The 25,281-nt window shown below is 39.4% G+C and overlaps 5 protein-coding genes across 5 annotated transcripts; 3 read left to right on the top strand and 2 right to left on the bottom strand.

The window, feature by feature from the left end:
• Positions 1-330: 330 nt before the first annotated feature.
• Positions 331-5,614, top strand: GCK72_002820 (uncharacterized protein; the record flags this gene model as incomplete). The annotated part of the gene is made up of 9 exons (XM_003099637.2): positions 331-474; positions 1,712-1,866; positions 1,923-2,010; positions 2,061-2,216; positions 2,786-2,932; positions 3,576-3,754; positions 3,818-4,246; positions 5,240-5,344; positions 5,389-5,614. 9 exons carry the CDS (start codon positions 331-333, stop codon positions 5,612-5,614), a joined length of 1,629 nt encoding a protein of 542 aa, XP_003099685.2.
• Positions 5,590-11,093, bottom strand: GCK72_002819 (uncharacterized protein; the record flags this gene model as incomplete). The annotated part of the gene is made up of 11 exons (XM_053723627.1): positions 5,590-5,683; positions 6,045-6,223; positions 6,284-6,463; positions 6,994-7,066; positions 7,116-7,235; positions 7,291-7,457; positions 7,513-7,608; positions 8,139-8,679; positions 9,016-9,178; positions 9,222-9,558; positions 10,866-11,093. The coding sequence occupies 11 exons, from the start codon at positions 11,091-11,093 to the stop codon at positions 5,590-5,592; spliced, it is 2,178 nt and encodes a 725-aa protein (XP_053592272.1).
• A 5,250-nt stretch (positions 11,094-16,343) lies between these two features.
• Positions 16,344-19,735, top strand: GCK72_002818 (uncharacterized protein; the record flags this gene model as incomplete). Its single annotated transcript, XM_003099708.2, has 9 exons — positions 16,344-16,457; positions 17,645-17,817; positions 17,870-17,992; positions 18,557-18,625; positions 18,677-18,783; positions 18,830-19,000; positions 19,096-19,236; positions 19,319-19,517; positions 19,567-19,735. The coding sequence occupies 9 exons, from the start codon at positions 16,344-16,346 to the stop codon at positions 19,733-19,735; spliced, it is 1,266 nt and encodes a 421-aa protein (XP_003099756.2).
• A 138-nt stretch (positions 19,736-19,873) lies between these two features.
• GCK72_002817 (uncharacterized protein) lies at positions 19,874-21,685 on the bottom strand (the record flags this gene model as incomplete). Its single annotated transcript, XM_003099664.2, has 5 exons — positions 19,874-19,984; positions 20,060-20,227; positions 20,279-20,518; positions 20,997-21,274; positions 21,319-21,685. 5 exons carry the CDS (start codon positions 21,683-21,685, stop codon positions 19,874-19,876), a joined length of 1,164 nt encoding a protein of 387 aa, XP_003099712.2.
• Positions 21,686-22,511: 826 nt separating this feature from the next.
• Positions 22,512-25,192, top strand: GCK72_002816 (uncharacterized protein; the record flags this gene model as incomplete). The annotated part of the gene is made up of 6 exons (XM_003099651.2): positions 22,512-22,804; positions 22,848-23,364; positions 24,022-24,326; positions 24,379-24,691; positions 24,741-24,878; positions 24,935-25,192. 6 exons carry the CDS (start codon positions 22,512-22,514, stop codon positions 25,190-25,192), a joined length of 1,824 nt encoding a protein of 607 aa, XP_003099699.2.
• Between the last annotated feature and the right edge of the window lie 89 nt (positions 25,193-25,281).

The raw sequence follows: 25,281 nt of genomic DNA, 5'->3' as shown, positions 1-25,281 counted from the left end.
ACGCCACATATCATAAACCAACCGGATAGTATCATGTCAACCATCTGTCCCTCCATGCTCCGTACTCTGCGTCTCCACCCCTCCCACACTCTCTCCCCAATTTGACCATCTGCTCCCTTTATATGGAAGAAGGCTTTCCCTTCTTCTCCTTCTTCTTTCTTCTTTCTTCTTCTTCCCCACTCATCGATCTCTCTCACTGTCTGCGTCTCTTTTTCAGTTAAAGCTCCCTCCTCCTCCTACCAGTATACTCCTACTACTTCTAAAATAAGCCATTGGTATTCTCTATTATTTTTTCTGTCCCGCCCATAGATTTCGCAATCAAATGTCAAAATGGAAAATCGGATCCCATCGGCGTTGAGCTCATCGGTGAAATCGCCGAAAACGCCGAGTGGAATACCGTTTTCTATCCGCGAACGAGACGTGATTAAGGCGATTTTGGAGTTTTTGGAGATTCGCGGACTTCATATTACACAGGTTTGTAGAGTATATTTATAATTGGTTAAAATATGAAAACATTGAGGAAAAATCACAAAAATGTAGAGAGAATAGGGAGAAGTTTATCAGTGAGACTGTGGTTCAGAAAAAGGGGCGGAGCCTAAATCTTGATTCCCATAGTAATTACATATCTATTCAGGTATCTAAATTACTCCCACAGTTAGAAAAAAGTGAAAAAAAATCAGTTTTGTCAAAAATTCAAAAACTCATTTTTTACAATTTTTTTTGAACATTTTCGAAAATTCAGAGTAAAAGTCTTTAAGTTATCATTGCTGTTCCTTTTTTATTGAATTTTAAATTTTTAGTCAAATACTATACTTTTTTCAAAAAAAAAACTTCGAAAATAAGAAAAAATCGAAAAAATTCCGAATTTTTTGTTGACCTAGAAAACTTCAAATTCGGAGAACTAGTCCCCCATGAATTTGATGTTCTTAAGTTTAGGAGTTTTAGGAACTGTAACAGTAAAAAAATTAAAAACTCTCAATGAGAAGTCAAAATTCGACAATTTGACAATTGGTCATGTTGGTGGCCTAGAAAATCACTTTTTGGAAAATTGGGTCATTATTCAGTTCGTCATGAAATAGACGGACTAGTTTTTCGTACGTCGAGTTTTTTTTAGGTAGATAAAATTTCGAGATTTCGGGGTACCGTGACAATTTCTTACACATTATCACCGAAAATGTTCCATTTCATTTCGCTATCTCCACCAATTTCGGTAGGGGGACTAGTTTTTTTTCAAGTTTTCTAGGCCATCGTGGACTATTTCAAAATTCAAGTTTCAAAAAATATAAAATTGCAAATCGGGATTTCCCTAGATTCCGAAAAATCACTCCACTTTAAGAGGCCATAAAGCACTCAAAGTTCCATGAATGTTCTTGAATTTTAATTTTCAGCAAAGAGCCAATCAAGTTAATTATTTTTGCAGTAACGAGAGCGGCAGACTTCTCTGCGAGCGCTCTCTCGTCACTTTTCTTTCAGGACGGTTATCTCGAGATTTTGAAGAGCTATCAAAAAGTTGTCAACTAAAAAAATGTGTAAAATTTTATGTAGATCATTTTTGTAGATGACAACTTTTTTGTGGAAATTCTCCCTAACAAGATATGGACTAAAAACTAGCAGACCTCAAATTAACATGGATCTGCGCAGAGAAGCTAGACCGTCTGACTTCTCTGCGTCTCCTCATTTTCCTCACTCTCTCTTCATCAATTGCTTTCAGTTATCCTTGGAACGCGAAGCCGGTGTGATCAACGGTGCATTTTCTGACGATCTTTTATTCCTCCGTCAATTAATTCTCGATGGTCAATGGGATAATGCTCTAGATTTCGTGGAGCCTCTGAAGCCAGTTAAAGAATTCGATTTTGGTGCTTTTCGGTACATTTCTTCTTACTTCCAGCTTTTCCAGACCACCAGAAACCCTTCTTTTTTAGGTACAACATCACAAAATACAAATTTTTCGAATTGCTCTGCGTAAAACTCGAGCCAGGACCCCTTCACGATAACGATTTTGCTGTGGAGGTACAGTAACCCCCTTATCTTTCTATTCTACAGTAACCCATGTAATTCAGGAACTCGTGGAATGTCTGAAAGATCTCGAACACATCTGTCCGTCTCCTGAAGATTATAGGCATCTCTGTGCTCTTTTGACACTACCAAAACTTTCGGATCATGAAGATTTTAAGAATTGGAATCCAAGTTCAGCGAGGGTCGAGTGTTTTCATAAGGTGAGGAGGAAGGTGACTTGGTGGCCTAGCATTTTCTAGGCCCCGATATCCATACTTGTCAAGGCCGGGCCGGGCCTTGGAAAATTTTTGAAACGGGTTAAAAAACTATAATTTCCAAACAATTTTTTTCAAAAATTTGAACATTTTTGATGATTCCTCAGAATTTCTTCTAATTCTGAATAATAGTCGAAAATTTGTCTTTTTCGCAAAAAAATTTCAAAAAATTTGAATTTTGACACCAATTACCCGATTAATTTCGGCCCGGCTTCAAGAAAAGGAACATACTTTTTTTAACCAAATTTTTCAAAAATTGTTACAGTAAAAAATTTAATTTCCTGTTGCATAACACGGGTCCTCTTCTTACAACCGCGCTCTATCGAAACCGAAGAAAATTGTGTGCGAAATTGAGAGACTCAGAGAAAAAGAGAAATTTTTCAAGGGAATTTCGGTGGAGCGCAGTTGTAAACACTGAGCCAACGTAATAGCCTTTTATTGAGTTTCGAATGGCCGGACCGAGAAAAACTCCGAAAATTCCGGCCTTGCCCGTGACAAGTTTGTCTTTTTTAAAGGTCCACCAACTCTGCGGACACTTGTTGCCTCCGACAGGAAAAGAAAAAGATAGAGGAGAGGAGTCAAATAGTTCGAATGATCGGTTGAGCGGACTTTTGGCGAAAGGAAGATTTTATGAAGGATGTGTAGACTATTGTCAGGCGCAGGTAAGTCCACTTTGAAAAACGGAACGGAAAATCACAAATTTGTGATTACCAAAGAACATTGGCTAACATTGGAAGGTTGTCATGGAGGGTTGACATATCCGGTCTAATTAAAGTTGACAATACATTTAAAACCTGGATTTGTATTTTTGTAGTTGACAACTTTTTGGTACAACCACAACCAAGAAAGATATAGGCTTTCAAAGCAAGAAAACCTGGTTAATTTAGTTTTTAGCCCATATCTTCTTAGGGAAAATTTCCACAAAAAAGTTGTCAACTACAAAAATGATCTACATAAAATATCACACATTTTTGTAGTTGACAATTTTTTGATAGCTCCTCAAAATCTCGAGATAATCGTCCTGAAAGACAAGTGACGAGAGAGTGCGCGCAGAGAAGGCGGCCGCTCTCGTTTCTCTGCGTCTCTCCCAGTAGCTCCGAGGCTACCATCTTTAAGGGTGAATATCTCAAAACCTAGAAGAGCTATCAAAAAGTTGTCAACTGCAAAAATTGTGATCTAAATTTGATCTAACAGAAACACTAGATTTTAAAAATGTTGGATACAAACTGATAAAGTTACAGTCGTTCAAACTTAGTAAATTTTTCACTGTTTTAGTTTTTTTTTCATTTGTTATTTATTTTCCAGGCCATCGGTGACAAACGAGGAATCGAAGCGGGTCCAATGCCATCAGATCTCCTAAACTTCCGTCCAAAACTCGGTTCGACTGACTTATCCCTTGTTTGTTGGTTGGAAATGGTAGGGAAAGAGCAATTCGCAATGCCATTCAAACAGAAACAGTTGGAATTGAGGGTGGAGCATATCAGGTAAGTGCGCTCCACCGGACATTACGGTAGAGCGAGTTTGCACTATACAGAATTGATTTTCAGAAAACCAAAACTGGAAGCCCCTTGGACCGAGACCATCATGGCCACGCCTATCAAACCGGGCGGTCAATTTCCCCATAACCTGGTGCCCAGTTCGAAACTGAAATTCGCTGAAAAAATGAGTCAATCGATGACGATGAGCATGCTCCCCCCGGCTGATTTGACCACTTCAATGTTCCCCTCGGTGCCACGTGGCAACCCGATGTCTCAGTCGACGGCAGCCGGATTCTGTTTGGGAACTGCTATTGCAGAAGGAGACGCCATGGCTCAGAGTTTGTTAATTGATGAGATGATGGAATCGAGTCAGTTGGCAAAGACATCGAGACCCGATAGTTTGAGAGGAGTCGGCATGGTCACTGGAGGTTACGGTAGTAATCAACAGCAGATGGTACCCAATGCAGCCGCCCAGATTACTAATCAGATGATGAGCATGTGAGTTGTAGAAAGCAAAAATAACTTTTAGAACCCGTCACGGGGCCCGTGGCTGTTCTTTTTTAAAATAAAATTGTAGATCAAAATCAGGGCTACATTTTTGTAGTTGACAACTTTTTGATAGCTCCTAGCACTTTTGAGATATGCGTCTTTAAAGATGAGAGGAGCGAGAGAGCGTGCGAAAAGAGGAGTGCGTCTCGCTTCTCCGCGTCTCTTTCCCTCCTATCCCTCTCGTACCATAAAGCTGTCATATTAAAAGGAGCATATCTCAAAAGTGGGTGGAGCTATCGAAAAGTTGTCAATTACAAATATATAGCCCTGGTTTTGATCTACAAGAAAAATGTAAATTCAGACAATTTTCGTCGCAAAAAAAGTCACTTTTGTTACGATGTTACTGTTGACTATTTATTTTTGAAATTTAATTTTTTGTAATGCTTCATTTTTGTAATTGGCAACTTTTGGTGACCCTTCTAGTCTTTGAGATATGACTGTTCAAAGAAGTTTACCGAAAATGTAAAAGTTGAGTAGTTAAAAAATTGACGAAGTCTGAGCATCTGTAACTTTATCAGGTTTTATCCAAAATGTTTGAAATTTAGTGATTTTAGTAGATTAAATCAAGATCTTCATTTTTTTAGTTAAAACTTTTTGATAGCTGCTCAGGTTTTCGAGATAAGCACCTTCAAAGATAAGTGACGAGAGGAGAGAGTGCACAGAGAAGTCAGCCGCTCTCGTTTCTCTGCATCTCTCCCCCAACTGCCATCTTTAAAGACTCATATCTCAAAACCTAGAAGAGCAATCAAAAAGTTGTCAACTGCAAAAATGAAGAGCTAGATTTGATCTACGAAAAACATTAGATTTCAAAAATTTCGGATAAAACCTGATAAAGTTATAGACGCAACTTCGTCAATTTTTCACTCGAAATTCAAAATTTTCTGTTTTTAGTAGTTTTATTTTGTCTAGTAGCGATTCCGGTATACTCATGCGTAATTCCAGGTCAATGGCCCCTCAAGTAATCGCTCCAGTGGCACCAATGGCTCAAAGTATGATCAACTACGACTTCACACCAGTCAGAAGGCAGCTTGATGAGATGACAAGAAGGTAACACAGGCTCCGCCCCCTTTTCTTCATTACTCAAATTTCAGATCAGTGCCCCCATCCCGTCTGCCCACTGTCCCTGAATTGGGGTCCCCTGGAAATAGTCAAGAGGAGAATCTGATGACTCAGAGCCGCCTGTTCCAACAATTTTCAGCGACAAAACAGATCAGTGAGCTATTGATTTTTAAGATTTTTATTGACTGCTTGATAAGAGGTAAAATGATATGGGCGGGGGAAGACTTGAGAGATCACACTGCTTCTGGAGACGGTTGACGATTCAGATCGGCGTTTGATTGAGCACATGAAAGGGCGATGACGTCACGATAGCCGTTCATGGAGACACTGAAAACGATTGGGTTTAAAAAGGGAAACAGAACGCGCCAGCTTTAGAACCATACTAAAAAATCACGAACTTATAAAAAGGGCATCCTAGAAACATGGCTCAAAAGGTTTACACTGACAATTTTGGTCACTGTAACTTTTAGCCTGGAAATTGCAAAGGTTTCTAGTTTGAGACCTTGTAACTCACTCGGGATTAGTCCAAGACAAAACTTAAAAACAGATTCAGAATTCTCACGTCTTCAGCTTTCTAGCCATATTAAAAAATCACGAACTTGTAAAAACGGTACCCTAGAAACATGGCTCAAAAGGTTTACAATGACAATTTTGGTCACTCTAACTGTTCAAATTTCATAAAGCGTACCTCATGTGAAACGGAAGTACCGTATTCCTGGCAGCCAGCAGTGCTTCCTGAACATTCGGATAGAATTGAGTCCTTGGTACTGTATTGTAGAATCCGAGTAGCTCCATTGAATCTCTTACAAACGCGGGCACACCGGCCATCAATATTTTGATATTCTCACTGCTCAAGTCTCCGTATATCTGGAATTCAGAAACTTTTTGTTTAAGTGTCAACATTTTTTTGGAAAACAGAAGCCATACCTGCGACAAACACGTCAACATATCCTTATCGATTCCAGTCACCCCATTCATTGATAAAACGAGAAAACGAACGATTGCAGGGGTGTCTTCTGATGGTGGGAGGGCGACTGATACATCACATTCTTGGATTATGGTGATGTTGGCGGAGAGGTTTACCGATTCACGGGCGGTCACACTTTCCTGAATTGAGTACTGTAAAGGGGGTCGGATTGCTCGGATGCGTTTAAAGGAGGGACGCCATTCGTCAGGAAAGTAGCGACCCCTTACTTTCAGGTTACGGTAAATACCTACAGTACCGTTCAAATATTATCAGCTTTGGCTGTTTTCAGTGGAAAATGGCCAACTTTGAAGTGTATTTCTGTGTCACCCGATTTTCCCACAAATTTTATTTTGTATGAGTTGGACAGAGCAAAAATAGCACATAATTTTTGTAGTTGACCATTTTTCTGTAGGGACACTACCTTGAAAGTTACAGGTCGTCAAAGTAATGTATTCCGGAAATCGACCCATTTCAGTCCAAAATAGAGTGATTTTTGAGCAGTCATCTTAAAATGACCATAACTCTCAAGAGAGTGTCCGCACAAAAAAGTTGTCAACTAGAAAAATGAAGCCATTTTCAACTGAAAAAGGCCAAATTGTATATCCTACTGCACGGTACTGTACAGTCACAACTCGACCACCACTTTCTCTGACGAATGGTTAGAACTCACTTTCGGTCCAACTGCTGATGGACATTGACTTCGGAGGGAAGCGGTACGCGTGCCGATTCCGATTCCGATCAATCTGAAATGTTTTTTTTAGTATATCAACAATCAATCAATAAATAACCAACCCCTTGACAACCACTGCTTGCTTAAAAAGCTCAGCTCGAACACTTTCGCAATTGACTGAGAGAAGTGGGCCACTAAGACGAATGATTCGCAAAGGGGTATCCAAACAGTCACCCTCATACCTGAAAAAGGAAATTTTTTCACTTACACTGACAAAACTTGCCGTGAGGGACTCACCGATTCTCCTCTGAAAAATGTGAATCAGACAACTTCGCCAACACCTCCATTCTCGGGAATTGAACTTTCAAAGAAACTGCGAAAACGGAACAGAAAAGCATAAAAATGAATCCGATACACACATTTGGGAAGACCACTGCACTGACCAACGCAGCCATCGCGATTGCCTGAAGGGTATTTAGGTCAAAGTTCGTTATTTTGAAACTGAATCTGAAAACTTACGGCATCCCAAGGAGAAGAATAAAAAATTTCGCGAATCGATTTGAGATCACTGAACCATCCGTTGTATGAGGTTATTATCATTATGCCGATGGCGCACTGGAAACATTGATTTAGTTCAAGGAGGCGTCCGGGAGAAGTTATACGGTAACGATAGAAAATGTCAAGAGCTACATTTTTACAGTTTCCAACTTTTTTGTAAAACTTCAACCAAAAAAGATATAGGTTTTCAAAGCAAGAAAACCTGGCTAAGATAGTTTTTAGCTCATATCTTCCTAGAGAGCATTTCCACAAAAAAGTTGTCAACTGTAAAAATGATCTACATAAAATTTCACACATTTTCTCAGTTGACACCTTTCTGATAGCTCTTTTAAATCTCGAGATAATCGTCCTGAAAGACAAGTGACGAGAGAGCGCACGCAGAGAAGTCTCATTTCTCTGCGTCTCTCCCTCTCTTATTTTCAATGATCTAGCATTAAAGGTGCACATCTCAAAAACTGGAAGAGATATCAAAAAGTTGTCAACTACAAAAATGAAGGACTAGTTGTGATCTATCTAAAGCATTAAATTTTTTGTCAATTTCACTTTTTTGGCTCCACGCTTTGGTAACTTTTGAATGAAAAACTCACAATTGGCAAAGAATTGAATAGTGGAGCACCAAAATGAACCATCAACATAGTCGGAATTAACGACAAAACATTTGCAACCAATGAGAATTTCGACGACTCAATGTTAACTTGAGAGCTTCCATAACTACTCGAAGGGGGCAATAATCCGAAGAGAGAACTGAGCAGAGAGATGATTGAAAAGCAGAATAACTCCTGTTTCCTGTGTACTTTATACATCTTTTCCTCTGCGATCGATTTGGTTATTTGCATGTGTGACGTCATGGCGTAGATCGAAATGGCAAAGGAATCCACGAATGTTGACCATGATGGGAACGCCCATAGCCCAATTTTTGGGATTGAGAGGTCGATACGGGACGTGGATTGAGCTGCGACGTCGGGTTGGAAGAAGAAAATGATGAGGGTTACGGTGAGAAGAACGAAGAATTCATGAGGGGCACTGAACCCGATTTTCGACATGAGAAGACGCGAGAGACGCCATTTGAAGATTAGGAAGACGATGGCGGCGACGACGGTGGCGATAATTAGGATTGTGTCGGCGGATCTGGAAATGTGCTGTTAACTAGATCATCAAAATAAGGAGAGCACATGGCGCAGAGAAGCTAAAGTATCTCCCAGTCTGCGTCTCACCCGCCCCTCTTCAGAGCTTTCAACTTTGAAGCTTTATATCTCTAAAACTAAGAAAGTTATCAAAAAAGTTGTTAACTAACAAAATAATCATCACAAAATTCTGCACATTTTGTTAGTTGAAAACTTTTTTGTAGCTCTTCTAGCTGTTGAGATACTGGCGAGTTTTCAAAAAGCGGTATGAGAGATCGCAGACAAGCTAGAGAGTCTGGTTGTCTGCGCTCTCTCCCTTTCCCCCACTATCTCCACTCACCTCAAACACGGAACAGCCGCATAAAAACATTGCAAAACTCTCTTCACATCATTCGTTGTATTCGGGAGTAGAAGACCAACGGCAGTGGTACTTTTACAGTCATGTCCACGGAAAACCAGGAATTGAGGGAGGAAACGGAATACGGTACGGATGAAGAGACCAACTGGAAAGGGATTATTGATTGATTTTGATCTACATACACTCACCTGAAAATCCAGACAATGCCGACGTGGAAATATAGGAGAAGATGAATTCAAGAGGGAGCAAAAACTGGATGAGCTGGATGAATGCACAACAAAGAGAGATCGAAGAGAGATGAGAGCTGGAGTATTCAATCGAACAGTAGATCATAATGGAAGTAAATGAAAGAGCACCGAGCGATGAGTGTTGGGCGGAACCGAAGAAAGCGTAGATGATTTGAGGGATGAAAAGAGAGTAGACTGCTGCGGAGACGTCGTTTATCACCACACCGAATCCGATGGCTTGAGGGAGCAGAAGGAGGGAGAGATAGAGTGCTCCGAGGATATCTTTGCCTAGGGTGTCCTGAAATGGGGGTATTTTGGGGGTTTTGAAAGTTGGAACCTAGAGACTTCGAGTTGAATTTGATTAAAAAGTAATAAGCAACGGCTTCGAGACGTATGAAACCAGATGTTTGAAAACCCATATTTTGAAAATTTCCGTAATAATACAGCACAATTTTTATTTAGCATGTTTCACCGAATTTTCAACATCAACAAGATTTTGAGAAAAATCATTTTTGGTCAGTGTAACTTTGTCAGTGTAACTTCCAACTACTGATTTTTGATAAACTCGAGGACGAAATTTGTGAAACCATGATATGACTATAGCACCATGACACCATAAAACCATGGCATTTCAATACCGGACGTTTCGAAACGTCCCGGAGGTAAAAAAGAGATTTTCAGTTAAAAAATCTAACGACTTTGAGATACCGCTACGGAGTAATGATCCGATTGTTTTATGAACTCATTACGTAGATCAAATCCAGTGCTTTATTTTTGCAATTGACTTCTTTTTGATAACTGTTCTAGGTTTTGAGATATGCACCTTCAAAGATGGTAGCCTCGGAGCAACATGGGGAGACGCAGAGAAGCGAGAGCAGCCGACTTCTCTGCGCGTACTCTCTCGTCACTTGTCTTTCAGGACGGTTATCTGTAGATTAAGAAGAGCTATCAAAAAGGTGTCAATTAAGGAAATGTGTAAAATTTTATGTAGATAATTTTTGCCGTTAACAACTTTTTGATAACTTTTCTGGTTTTTGAGAAACACCCTCTCAAAGTTAGGTACCCCGCAACCGACTTCTTCCGAGAGAACACCCTTTATCTCGGTAGCTATAGAAGCTATCAAAATGAGCTTAAGCTTAATTAGTAAAATGTGCAAAATGTTATGCTAATTATTTTTATAGTTAATTTCTATAGCACTTTTTTGTGCAATCCCTCTCTAGAGAAATATAATTCAGAACCTACCACTGCCTATCAAAAATTGGAGCTTCTAGACTTTTCCAAATGGTCAAGCTTCCTAAAATTAAAATTAAACCCCCATTAGATTAAAATGTGTTCTATATAACCTCAAATAGAGATAAAGGACTCAGAGAAGCCAGACACTCTCGTTTCTCTGTGCGCTCTCCCTTTTATTTTGAGCCGCTTGTCTTTAAAAACGAATATCTCAAAATCTAAAATACCTACAAAAAATGTTCAACTACAAAATTAATTAGTATAAAATTTTATGTTAGTTGACCACTTTTTTATAACTATTCTAGTTTCTGAAATAAACGACTAAAAAGTTGTCAACTACAAAAATGTAGATCACAATTTTTTCTATATACTCACTTTAACATGATACTTATTAATCCATCCAGTGATCGGAAGAATCTGTGTCCACGAATTCGGTGACTGGTAAAGAATCCAATTATCTCCGATTGCGAACTGTTTCACTAATTCCGTATTTGTCTTCTTTTTCCGGTACTTTGCAAAGTTGTATCTCGTGTCGAAATCATCTTGATTCAGTGCTCGAGACGCGTTCGGAGCAGGCCCAACTAGCAGAGATATTGAGTCCATTTGATGGGAGAGGGGACTGGAATTATTGATTGAATGACGGACTGAAACGGCGGAAGGATTCTAGAATTCGGAATTTCTAGAGGCTTGGAATTATTGATTTCTGGGAGATTAGGATTAGTAAAACGCCTTCAGGTTGGAAAGAGTAAAGAAAATCGGATTACAAGTTTTTGCAATAAAATTGAGATAACAAGATTTCCGAAGTGAACATGAATCAGGTGAACGGATAATAAGGTTAAGGCAAAATAGTGCATTTTGGGGGCGGATGGATTTTTGTAGACTAAAAACTTGGGATTTTTCCGATTTTTTTTTTCAAAAATCAAAAATTTCCATGGTTTTGAGATTCTAAAAACTCGAATTCAAGAGTTCCGATATTCTTGAATTTCTGAAATTTCCTAAAATTCGGACAATGAAATCCAGAAGTTTGAGTTCTCTATAACTGGAAGTCCTATTAAGTTTTTGATTTCTGGGAATCAGATTTTCAGATTTTCAGAATGTTTTCCTTAATTTTTGAAATCAGATGGTTCTGAATTCTCTTGATTTGAAGATGTGGGCATTTCCGAATTCTATAAATTCATAATATTTAAATTTTGTAAATTTAGAAAGCTGAGATTAGAGAAAAAAGAAAAAAACTCTTTTTTTTGAGATTTGGAATTTCTGAAAATTTTGAAAACTAAATTTTTCGAAGCTTTGAAATCTCCACAAAATCTCAGAGTCAAAATCCACCTGCAAACCCGAATTTTAAACTCCCGCCCTATTTTTCGGGTCTCGCAACGATACGGTAGCACATATTTATCGTGTGTCAAACTGGAAATTTAAAAGTTCAGTGATTTAGATGCAAAAAGTGTCTTTAAAACCGAGAAATGAGGTTGAAAATCAAAAATTAAGTCAAAATGTTTGATTTTGCCGTGAAAAACTAGTTTTTGACTATTTTTTTCAAGAAAAAACCATCGGAAAAACCATTTTGTAAGCTAAAATTTTGAATTCCCGCTAGATTTTCGGAATTCTGAAAATTCCGTTTACTCAAATTTCTGGAATTCAGAATCCAGAATCCATGTCAAACCAAGAATTACAAATTTTCGCAAATCTCTATATTTTGAAATTTGAACGCTTAAGAATCTGTAAACACGCAACAAAAAAGTTCTGAATCTAATACTAAAGTCCATTACTAGATAATGAATATTTTATACAACTCTTTTATCCATTTCCCCCCTTTTTCTATGCCAATACCACGTGTCGACACAAAAAAAGGAGAAACGAGAAGATGATGGAATCGAAAAAAGGGGGGACAAGAAGAGCATGAAGATACACAAATCGAATAATTAATTCCCCTCTTCTCTTCGTTTTTCTGCTCATTCATGTGCTCCTCAGGAGCCGTGGCGGAAAAATGACCTTGTAGTATAAAAAAAAGTCAGCAAAAAAGGGGAAAAGCGAGATGCTCAGATTTCGAAAGGTGGGGGCGGGGGACAGAGAGCTACAATTATTTGACGGGGGTTCTTATTTTTTGTCGGGAGACACCTAGGTAGATCGAATAAAAAATAATGAGGAGACACCCCCTCTGGGGACAATTTTGGAGGGGAGGGGGGCGGGAGATGTTTTGTTTTTTGTTTTCATTTTGATAGAAAATAACAACTGACTTCAAAGTTGACTTTTTCAACAGTTACTTCATTTTGTAGATCAAATCTTCATCTCCATTTTTGTAGTTGACAACTTTTTGATAGCTCCGCCCACTTTTGAGATAAGCGCCTTTAAAGATGTCTGCGACGCTAGAATGATTATCTTCAACTGTCTGGGGTGCCTGCTGCGCTAGAATCGTCTGGAGCGCCGTCGGCGCATGTAAAAATGTACTGACAAATAAATTGTTAATCTTTAAAAGCGCTTATCTCAAACGTGGGGGGAGCAAACAAAAAACAAACAATTAGAAAATTGTAGAACAATAGCAGGGCTACATTTTTGTAGTTGACATCTTTTTGATAGCTCCTCCCACTTTTAAGATATACACTTTGAAAAATGGTGAGCGGCGAGACAAAAGGGAGCGAGAGACGCAGAGAAGCGAGAGCGGATGTCTTCTCTGCGCACTCCCTCTCTCTCTCGCTAGGAGGGAGGTATCTAAGTTGGAAGGTGTATATCTTGAAATTGATCAGAGCAATCAAAAACCTTCCAACTACAAAAATGTAGCGCTTGATTTGATCTACATGAAAAGTATAAATTCAAAATCCATATATTTTGTGTTATCTAACCCTAGACTTCTATTTTCACAGTTAACATATTTTTTGTACAAAATTTCCCAGCACATTGAAAATCGGACTAGGAGACTACAAAGTGACCAACCTCCCACAAACAATATCTGTCTGCCGTGGGTTGCTACAAAAAAGGAATTAACTACAAAAGTGATCTACATTTAATTTTGCACATTTTCGTAGTTAACTGTTCTTAATTTCAGTATAGTGGCTACCTCGGCACGAAAGACAGGAGCTACGCTTTAAACGCGTATATCTCTGAACCCTGCAGAGCTATCTAAAATTGTCAATTAAAAAAATGGAGATCTGAATTTGATCTACTTAAAAATATTGATTTGTAAGTAATACAATCCTACTGCGACCTGCTCTCGAATTTGAAAAAACGAGCGCTTGTTAAAATTCGAAACGATAAAAAATTTATTACGTTTTCTTGTTGGAAATAAAAAACAAAACGAGACGAGCCGCCGTCGACGACTTTCGGTCATTTATCGTTATCATTTGGCTTCTTTTCCCCCATCCGAAAGGATTAGGACATTGACTGAAAAGAGAAGATTTGAGAGGAGAGGCTCTGCTCTCTTTTTTGCCATTTCTCTCATAATCTGGAGTCGGGTGGAATCGGGGCGGAAAGGGAGGGATTAGATTATCAGTTTTATATTTGATTGGCGAGGAATATATGGGATAAACGAATTGAAAAAAAAATGGAAAGCAGAGAGCAAGAAGAGGGCAGTTTGGTGCAAGGCAGTGAGGAAGGGTGCTTGAAAGTTTGACTGATCGTGTTGGCGTCAGAAAAAATTAGTTTCTACACAATCTTTGTGTTTCTAATAGATAAAGTCTTGATCTACATTTTTGTAGTTGACAACGTTTTGATAGCTCTTCTCGTTTTTGAGATATGCATCTTTAAAGACAGTTAACCTAATGCAACACAAGAATAACAAAATGGGCCTAATTTAATCGTTCTTAAAACTGTCCCGCATAACCCAACATTCAATATTTTAGATTTATTGAATAGAAAAGTCTTGATCTACATTTTTTGTAGTTGAAAACTTTTTGATAGCTATTCTAGTTCTTGAGATATACACCTTTAAAGCTAGAACACTGAAAATAGAAGAGAGAGAAGCAGAGAAACGAGAGCGGCCGACTTCTCTGCGCGTACTCTCTCGTCACTTGTCTTTCAGGACGATTAGCTCGAGATTTAGAAGAGCCATCAAAAAGTTTTCAACTAACAAAATGTGTAGAATTTTATGTAGATCATTTTTGTAGATGACAACTTTTTGTTCAATCTCACCCTAAAGAGATATGACAAGGAAAATAGAAGCTTCTAGAAAATAGCAATTTGGTATTTTTTCACCTTGTCCACCAAGTTTTCTGTTAAATAGAAAAGCTCATCGTTTCTCTTTATGACCAAAAAGTACATATCTTCTCTGAAAGTATGTGTCGTGTCGTGTCTATAGCCTGATCTCTAGTCTCCATCTCTAATTTCTAATTATGACGTGACAAAGGTATTAGGAATTCCAATGAATGGGATGAGTGAATGATCAGTATGATTCATGGATTAAAGAATAAATTGGCTTAAGAGTAGATTTGTTGGAAACACTACAATTTTGAAAAGTTCTGGTCCATTGGAGGAGTTTTGGAAACGTCATGTTTAGGGGGTCTTGGTTGAAAAAAAAGAAAATAGGTATATTTTGCAAGCATGTGATAGGGTCAGATGATGCGTGAGGAATTTGGGTTTTTGATATGTTATAGAACAAGAAACGTGCTATAATTTTCTAGTTGACAACTTTTTGATAGCTCTTCTAGATTTAGAGTTACAGGCGTTTAAAGACAACGGGATGATGAAGAGAGGGAGACGGAGGAGGCACAGAGAAGCTAGAGTGTCTACCTTCTCTATGTCTCTTCTTTCTGAATTTCTGAAAATTTGCTGATAGTTTTAACTTTCGAGAAGAAATTGAGATTTAAAGTAACATGATAGTAAGAGAAAAGGAGAGAGCGCAGACAACTAGACAGTCTAGCTTCTCTGCGTCTCTCTCTCCCTCGCCGCCGAAGCCTACAGTCTTTAAATGCGTTTATCTCAAAATCTGGAAGAGCTATCAAAATATTTTCAAGTGCAAAAATGTAGCTCGAGACTTGCGTGATATAGTTAGTATAATTTTAAAACAAATTGTTTAAATCTAAGCGTTTCTATAGACTTCCAAAGTTGGTCAATTTTTGAAAAAAATTTGAAAGAATTGTAAGCTGTCATCTTTAAACGCCTATATCTCAAAATCTAGAAGAGCTATTGAAACGTTGTCAACTACAAAAACAAAGCCCTAGGTTTGATCTACTCAACAAATATAAAATCAACATGATTGACCAAAATCAAACTTGAGACGAGAGTGTCAAACTTGACTCTCGTTCTATTGGTGTTAAGACACCTGTGTTCCATATTCCAACGCCTGTATCTCAAAACCTAAAAGAGCTATCAAAAAGGTAGTCAACTACAAAAATGAAGCCAGATTTTTGATCTATTCAACAAACATAAAATCAATAAAATTGACGTCGCCACAAGCTCTCAAAGTCAGCGAATTTCCAAAAAAGATGATTCTGCAAAACAACCCTAAATAAAGATGTTTGATTCTGCCTCATCTTCTTCATTTCAACTTTTTTCGCCTCAAATGACATCATCAAGGAAATTTAATCAAAATGGCTATTTTGGAAGCTCGCGGAGCAGGGAAAAATAAGAACGAAAGGGGAAAAAATTGTCAGAAAATGCCAGAAATTTTGACACCATGCACAACACATCGAGCTACAAATTAATAATTTCTGGGAACTCTTTCTCACCAAAAAAAGAAAAAAGAAGTAGTTGGAGCAAGTGTATATTTATAATATCAAAATGAATATTCTCTCTCTTAAGCTCTCATCCCCTCCCCTCTCATCCTATCCTCATCTCATTTCCACTCACTAAGCACTTTGCTGCTATTCGACCGGAAATTAGAATAAGAAGAAAATATTTTATGCATCATTTTCAGATGAAATGGTTGTGCCGAGAGCTCCTAGTGGAGGACACGTGCTTCCGTTGCAGTCATCACAGGAAATATTTCAGCAGAGAGTCGCCGCTGCTCCCGGATTTCAGAATGGTGTTGCGCAGGTGAGGGAACAGGTTTTTAGACCACGCCCCCAACATTGTTAGCTTTCCGATTTCTAGATGACTGAGAAGGCGTTTTTCTTACAACTACGCTCCACCGAAATCCTTTTAAAAAAAAGTCACTTTTTCTCTGAGTCTCTAAATTTCGCACACAATTTTCTTCGGTTTCGGTAAAGCGCCATTGAGCTCCATTGAAACTGAAAAAATAGCGTTAGGACAGAAGAGACCCAGAGAAAAACAGTTATTTCGGTAGTGCGCAGTTTCAAAATAATGATAGATGTTTGGTTTTTTCCATTCCAAATTTCCCATATTTTTAGATCCGGAAATTAAGCTTTTAGTTGAATTTTTAAGTTTCAAAAACCACAATTTAGTAATGGATCGCACTTGCAAAAAAGTAGAGAGCAAGCTGTTTGAGGGGCATGGCTTAGTGATTTACAGTATCCCAATGACATCAACATCCGTTTTCTTAAATTCAATTAATGTAAATTTCAAAGCGCGTCGAAGGCACGCCACTTAAATATTGAGTGAAAAATTGACTAAGTTTGAACGTCTGTAACTTTGTCAGGTTTTATCCAAAATTTGTGAAATCTAGTGTTTCTGGTAGATCAAATCTAGATCTCCATTTTTGTAGTTGACAACTTTTTGATATCTCTTCTAGATTTTGAGATATGAGCCTTTAAAGCTGAAATTGAGGAAGAGAGACGCAGAGAAGTGAGAGCGTCTGCCTTCTCTGCGTCTCTCGCTCTTCTCCTGTCGCCTACCATCTTCAAACGCTCATATCTTAAAAACTGAAGGAGCTATCAAAAAGTTATCAACTACAAAAATGTAAATCAAGACTTTTTTAATTCAAAAATTTAAAAACTGAAAAAAATCGGGCCATTGTGGACTCTGTGACAGAACCTCAAACTCCGCATGTTTTCGCTCACAAAAAACCTACAAACTTTTCAAAAACAAACAAATTTCCAAATTTTTCAAATGTCAAGAAGGACACGGAAGCTCACATAAATCTTTTCCATTTTTTCTCTACCTGTTTCCCATGAGAAAAGATTTTTCATTCGAGAGCTTTCGTCAGAAATTGAACATCTTATTTTCGACAAGATCTGGGGCACCGTAGGCGCATAGCTGACGACATGAAACTTTAGAAGTTACAATAACCCTACAGTAATCCTACAGTACCCCAACCCTTCCAGCACATCCAAAACCAGAACATGATGCCATCTGTCGCTCCGAATGTCCCGATGTCCCACCCAATGAGACCTCAATCAATCGCTGGCCTCTCTCAACTTCAGCAACAACAAATCCCCCAACAACGACCTGTCTCGGCGCCGACTGGAATGGGAGTTCAATTTGTGCCGGTTTGTAGGTCAGCGACTATTCTCGGTAGAGCGCAAGTTATAAACAATGAATTTTTTTAGATACGAAGACTCCCAAGCCATCCGTGCCACTTCATTCCATCCCTCCGGAAAATTCTTTGCGTTAGGTACCAATTCGAAACAACTACATATTTGTCTGTATCCGGATATTAAGAAAACGCAGAGGTAAGTTTTTAGACTTCAAGGCTGTGTCTGACTGTTTCAAAATTCACTTCATTTTGTAGATCAAACCTGGAGCTACATTTTCGCAGTTGAAAGTTTTTTGATAGCGTTTCAGGCTGTTGAGATATGCGCTTTTGAACATAGTGACTTGGAGAGCGAGAAGGAGGGAGACGCAGAGAGGCGATTGAGCATGTCTTCTCTGCGTCTCCATTCTGCATGCTTAACTTCAAATGTCAATATCTCTAAAACTAGAATAGCTATTAAAAAGCTTCCAACTACTGAAATGTGTGAAATTTTACGCTTTTTAATTTTGTAATTGACAACTTTTTGTTAACGCTTCTAGTTTTTGAGATACACGTCTCAAAAAGTCACTTATCTTCAAAAACGCGTATCTCGGGAACAATTCTAGCTATCAAAAAACCGTCAACTGTAAAAATGTAGATCATAACACTTCCTTTTTGAATTGCAAAACAATTACAAAAATTTCATTATTTGTGGCGCCGTGACAGCTCTCCAAACTTACAACTACCTAAATCAAATTAGCTACAGTAACCCAATAATTTGCAGCCGACCAATGGCTCACGAATCTACGAGAAACGCTGAAATCGCGGTGACCAGACCCAAACAACATAGAGGGTGAGTAAATGCGCTCTAATGCAAATGAGTCTCAATAGAGCGCACTTACAGATCTGTCTACTGTCTTTCCTTCAACCCGAATGGTGATCTTCTGGCGACTGGTTCAAATGATAAAACTATTCGGCTGATGGCTTTCAATGAGGATTCTTGTAGAATTGGTGAGCTAGTTTGGAAACGCGTTCTACTGTTCTGTCAAATATTCAGGCGCTGAAATGGAATTGACTTGTCACGATGGCACCGTGCGTGACCTGATTTTCATCGAAAGTTCTATCAATCGATCGACAATTTTGGTGTCAGGAGGTGCCGGAAATTGTCATCTAAACGTGACCGACTGTAATACCGGACAGTTGATTCAATCGATGAAAGGGCATTCCGGTAAGTGCGCTCTAATGATAACTTGAGAGACGCAGACATACAGACACTCTCGTTGTCTGCGTCTCTCCGTTTCGTACAGTGACACATTTTTCCAGCACCAATCCTCGGACTATACACATGGAGCCAGGCTGGAAATCAATTCGTTTCGTGCTCTCAGGACAAAACTATCAGATTTTGGGATTTAAGACAGCAGACGTCTACAAATGTGATATCTCCGGGGAGCAACAAGAGTCATAGTGAGTTACAGTAATCGAAAACTACAGTAACCCTCGGGATCTGGAATCCAGGAACCAACTACAGTAAGCCATGTCTTTTCAGACGCCTCCCCAGTCACCTCCGTTTGCGTGGATCCCAATGGAAAACTTCTCGTATCAGGACACGAAGACGCATCTGTTGCCCTATTCGATATCACTGGAAATCGCGTTTTGCAGTCTTTCAGACCTCATGGTGATGAAGTTCGAACAGTTCGATTCAGTAACGCCGCCTATTACCTGTTGACTGCCAGTTATGATAAACGGTATGTTCTGAAAAGCATTAAAAGAAAAGGAAATAAAAATAATTTTCAGAGTGGTAATAACAGATATGCGAGGTGACTTAATGGCTCCTCTGATGTATCTTCCAGTCGCTGAGCATTCCGATAAAGTTGTGCAGTGCAGATGGCATCCCCACGACTTCTCATTTCTCTCCACAAGTGCCGATCGTTCCGCCGTGCTTTGGTCTCTTCCCAATCGATGATCTCTACTATTTTATAGCTTTCGCCTCTCAAAAGTGTACCGGTCTTCGCTAATAAATGAGTGCTTCAATAATTTCAGAAATCTACTTTTAAAAAGCATGAAATGACACAACAGGCATACAAATCGATAATAATAGAAACTACGATAAAAGATTTAAAACAAGATTTCCTTTGATATCATCCTCTGTGATCGTGTTTCGGCCTTCCGGAAGTCGATCGACTATTTCTTGCAGCATATCCTTGATTCCGATCTGGAAAAATTGAATTTTTTCAATCAGGATGCGCTGAGAGCCGTGTCGATTTACCACGTAAATCGACTTCCTTACCCTAACATAATTCCGAATTTGATTCAAAACAGTCATCTCATTGGGAATATCGAATGGAAGAACACCGTAATGAAGACATTCGAGCATAATTTGAGCTCCAATCTGATTCCCATCAGTAAGACGATGCTTCGAGACGAGTTTGGTGCCTTCGTGGTTTTTGAATGGATACTAAAAAAACGAAACGGTTTGAAATCTTCTCGTTTTTCAGATAACACCAACCGCTCCAGACGATTGACATATCAGATTATAGAGTCTCTCGTGTATTGGAAGCATGTCATCCGGTAAGTCGGGAACCATCGTTTTAATCGGAATCAGACAAGAAACACGTCCTGTCAGAATGTCACGGAGAGAGAACTTGTAGTCGCATAGCATTTCTTCAGATATTTCGGAGGCGAGTTTCGACCAGAGAGAAGCCATTTCGTAGAATTCTGGGGGAGTTCTGGAGCAGATTGGTTGTATCTGGAAATTATTGCAATTTTTTGAAAATCACAATTTTTCATGGTTTTCTCAAATTTACATTTATCGGAAGCTCTACACAATTGAGCAAATTTGAAGAAAATTGTGTACTTTTACTCAACAAACCGCTGACGTTTTTAGTGCAAAAAATAATAACTTTCACTCCAAAAGTCGTCAGAACCGATGAAAATGGATTTTCTGTCAGAAAGAAGTAATTTTGCGGCGAAATTTTGAAATTTTCCGATTGTTTGCGCAGAAAAAATGCGTATTTTCGAAACTAAAATGTGTGGCTCACAATGGAATTTTCTGGCGATGCCAGAAGTTTTTGAGATTATTTGTTGCCTTTCGGTAAATTTTCAGTGCCGAAAAACACCGGATTTTTATCGAATTTCGATGTTTTACAAACAAAACCCTCATTTTAAGCTTGATAACGTTATATTTGCGACCAGAAACACTCAGAATTCTCACTATTCGAACATACAGCGCGTTCCGGATAAAAGCTCTCATCTCCCATCGTCAATTCCGGATAATCCACACATTCCCGCTTGCGTCGTTTGCTCTCAACGTGGCTATCATCATCAGAAGATGATTCTGAATCACTTTCCGATTCTGATGAATCCTCCGATTCGACATCTTCAATTTCAGATGGTTTCTTTTCATTACTTTTCATTGGCGTCGAACGCCTTTTGAGAGTCGGCGGCTCGGGAACCGGACAGCGACTCTGAGAACGAGTAGATCTAGAGACGCGAGTCGAAGGTTCTAAAAATAATTTTTTTAATCATGTATTATGTAAAAAACGCTACCTTGTTCTCGTTTTTTCAAAATTTTCAGTTTAGAAGATGATTCTGGAACCGCGACGCTTTTAGATCTCGTCTTCGGGGTCGCCCGAATCGATAGAGCACGAGTTCTGGAACGAGTCGTCGGCGCCGCCTGAAATTCCTCCGATTTTTTCGATTTTGAGCGAGTATTAATCGTATGTTTCGTCTCCTCTTCCATCGTTGCACGTCGCTTCACCACTGGAATCTTTTTGGCCGAATTTTTTGGTGTATCCGATTCGGTTCGCTTCAGAACAGGTGGTTTCTGAATAGGCGTCACCGCCGGCGGTGTAGATGGCTTTCGTATTTTCACATCATGAACATAATTGACAAATTTCTTGTCTCGCAGCTGCATTTTTATTCTGAAAAAATACAAGAAAATGAAAAAATGAGAAAAAAATGTCTGCAAATTTCGAAAAAGTATTAAAAAAGTCTGAAAATCTCGAAAAAGTCAAGAAAAAGGTCTGAAAAAAATTAAATTCAAATTTGAAATTCAAAAAAATAATTTAAATTCAAATTTTGACGCAAAATTGCAGACAATTGAAAGCGCGCCTCGTGGAGAAACTACGGTATTCCGGGCGGCCTTCTGGCCTATTTTCTGGATTTCATTCCGAAAAAATAGGATGAAAAATTTCTATTTTTATCGAAGTTTTTTCCGTTATAATTTCTCGCGGTTGGAAGGAGAAATTATATGGAATTCCTTTGAATGAAAAGGCTGAAACTGATGCCCGGAATGATGGGAAGAATGAAGGAAAAGATGCGTTGGATCGCAAATGATAAAATATCCTACAGAAATGATAAATATTGAAGACAGTCTTGCTTTACTTCTGGCGTTCCCAAATACATCGTTTTTCTCAAAATCGTTTGTGAGAAATCCGGCGAATTCGATCCTAAAAGAAATCCTAAAAGAAAGCAGATCAAAACAGTAAAAAGCGCGCTAAAAATAATCCCAGCGGCAATTTTACCTTATTCAAACAGTTCTCTGCTTACTTTCTATTCTTTTCCCTCTCACCTAGACTGTCCCTTTCGTTACGTTTTTTGCCCCTTATTGTCTGACCTTTTGTTTTATTTTGCACCACTGCCTGCGTCTCCCCTCCGCATTCATATTTTCTCGATTCCGCCGCCAATTCACCTGCATTCAGAATGATCGATTCTCTAAATTTCCAGAAAGGTGATCCCCGATGACGACTGCAGCAGCAAAAGAACATGAAATATACATCGATCGGGCGAGTGTAAATATGAATGTAGTCGTCGGGTGCAGCGAGGGGAACAACGCGATGTTCGAGGAGGATGCCAATTCTCGTGATTCTGGTGTTTCAATGACGAGCTGTAGTGATAAGAAGGATGTGATCTCACCGGTGAGAAACGTGGATTTCAGCAAAGTCGAGACCCGATTGGCGCTCTCCGATTGCTCGAATTTCGTCGCCAAAATCAAGCGAAACTCGTCAGTCAGCTCGTCTCGCAGCTCCTCCTTGTATGTTTTTAGTCTCTAGATTCTAGAAACATTCGAATTTCAGCTACAACTACGACACCCCAACTGGGCGAAAGATGCGAACCGTCTTCGACACGGATTCCCTTGACCAATCACTTTATGAGAAAAAAAATGTAGTAGATAAGACGATGGAGAAGCATCGAAAGCGAAGTTCCTCCTCAATGTCTCCAAGTTTCGCATTGATGGATCAGAAGCGAAGTCGCAATCTGTCGGATGCCGCTATGGCTCCACAAAGCGATAAAATATGTCGTTATAATGGAGGATTGAATGTGCCGAATTCCAGCGATCCGTTCGGTGATGAAGATGGTGACGATGAGGTTTTCTTGCAGAACAATCAGAAAGCCTATGTCCAGAACTCGCTGTTCGCTCCACCTGCGCCAAGAACCACCACTTCCTTATGGGATCTGGCACCGCCCATTGTCATTGAGCGGAAAGGTTCGGATACCTCTGCGAATGGATCATTTCAGGAGAGACCGAAGCAAATTTTGAGAGCTATGAGTGTTGGTGTCATTGATCATGACTTGCCATCAACGTTGGACGTGGTAGGGGATTCGAGATATTGGAAAATGGAGTAGTTTCTGGCTGAAAATATCTAAAAATTGATCTATTTTTTCAGAAATGACATAAAGAATTATGAAATTTCTTAGAAAATCGAGATACATTTTCAGCACACTTGTAAACCGGACCGAAACAGGCCGGCGTGTAACTCGCTTCAAACTGAGTTTTATGGTATGAAAAATAACAAAATGTAGATCTCAACAAGTTCTGTGTCCGTAATCTACTACGGGCCGGATGGCTCTTCGTTAATGTGGAAAAAGTGTCAAAAACGCGACAATGGCCAGACAAAGCTATTATAGCCCGGCCCGCGGCACATTAACGAATAGCCATCCGGGCCGTATCACGGACATAGAACTCGCCGAGATCTACATTTTGGTATATTTTTCCGCTCATAATATTGAGTTTGAAGCGAGTCACGCGCCGTTTCGGTCCGGTTTACAAGTATGATTTTCAGTTGCAATTTCAGACAACTCATCTTGTTTGAAACTGATGCTCCGGCAAAGTTGAATAACAAAACAATTTGAAAAAACTCAAATTTCCATAACCTTTCGGTCTAGAAATCGGAAATGATTTCTAGCTTGAACAAAAAGGAAGCTTTCCTACTTTTCTTCATAGTAGACACAGAAAGCTTCATTTTCCAGAAATACTCCCTTCCCGCTGTCGAGAACCCTCAAAAAGCGTCGCAAGCCTATCGAAGTATCTCCCCGATCACTCTTCTCTCTGAATTCCAACGTCTCGGCAATTATGAGTTCGACAAGAAATACGTGATCGTCGACTGTCGTTTTCCATTCGAATACAAGGGTGGGCACGTGAGAGGAGCGATAAATGTGTTCCGTCATGACAAGATCAAATCGACATTCTTCCCCGAAGATCTCGCTTATAATATGGCGCCGAAACGAATTCCGATCTTCTACTGCGAGTATAGTCAGAAGCGTGGGCCCGCAATGTTCGTTTCACCTAGAAATTATCTTCTTTCTTTCAATTTTCTACTAATTTAGGGCTCATGCCGTCCGCTCAATCGATCGTGTTCGCAATGAACTTCGGTATCCACACGTCGAATATCCGGAAATGTATCTCATTGACTATGGCTATAAATCTCTTTGGAATCGCATAGAATGCCGCCAAATTTGCGAACCTTGCTCGTACATCCCAATGAATCACAGTCTCTACTCGTCGGAATTCAAGTCGGCTCGTCTCGAACGTCATCATTCGATGGCGTCGTTGCAACCGAATGGCGAGACTGGACATCGGAAAGAGAAGACGAAACGCTGTATCCGTAGTGCGTATCGACGAAATAACTCGACTCTTAGCGTTAGTATCTTTGTAATAAATGGTTTTTCTGACATTTTCGTGATTTCAGATGCTTTCAAGATCGTCCACCAATCTCAGTTCAACCGGAAGAACTTCTAGCACAGAGAATGTTCTTTCCGAGTTGGAAAATGAGCAGAGAGGTCACAGATGGGTTTCCGCTTTCGATATCAACAGTATTGGATCAGAGGTATTCAACAACAATTTCAGTGTTCATTGATCCCATTAAAACTTGAAAACTTGCAGATTGATTTGGACAATGAGCTCACGAACAACTTTCCCGTGGTCTCCAACGCATCCTCTTACGCCGATCTCGGTGGTTCCGAACGTGTCGTTCAATTAGGATTCAAGGTCATCACTCCAGACTTCGGTGTCCATGAAGCGTCTTCATCCTCTTCTAGTGCCACAATCTCCGGACAATACCATCCACTTGAATTGCATGCAAACGATCAGAATACTCCATGCGCCACCCTTGATTTCTCGTTGATCTCCGACACGGACTAGTTATTGCTCTCATTAGGTTTTATTCTCATCTTGTCTAAATTGCCAAAGTTCCCATCGAGTTTCTTCTCTATCTCTATTCATGTTTCCTG

Source organism: Caenorhabditis remanei, chromosome I (genome assembly GCF_010183535.1).
Source record: "Caenorhabditis remanei strain PX506 chromosome I, whole genome shotgun sequence".
Taxonomy (NCBI): domain Eukaryota; kingdom Metazoa; phylum Nematoda; class Chromadorea; order Rhabditida; family Rhabditidae; genus Caenorhabditis; species Caenorhabditis remanei.
Note: the sequence above shows the minus strand (reverse complement) of the source record. Positions and strands in the feature narration are given on the sequence as shown.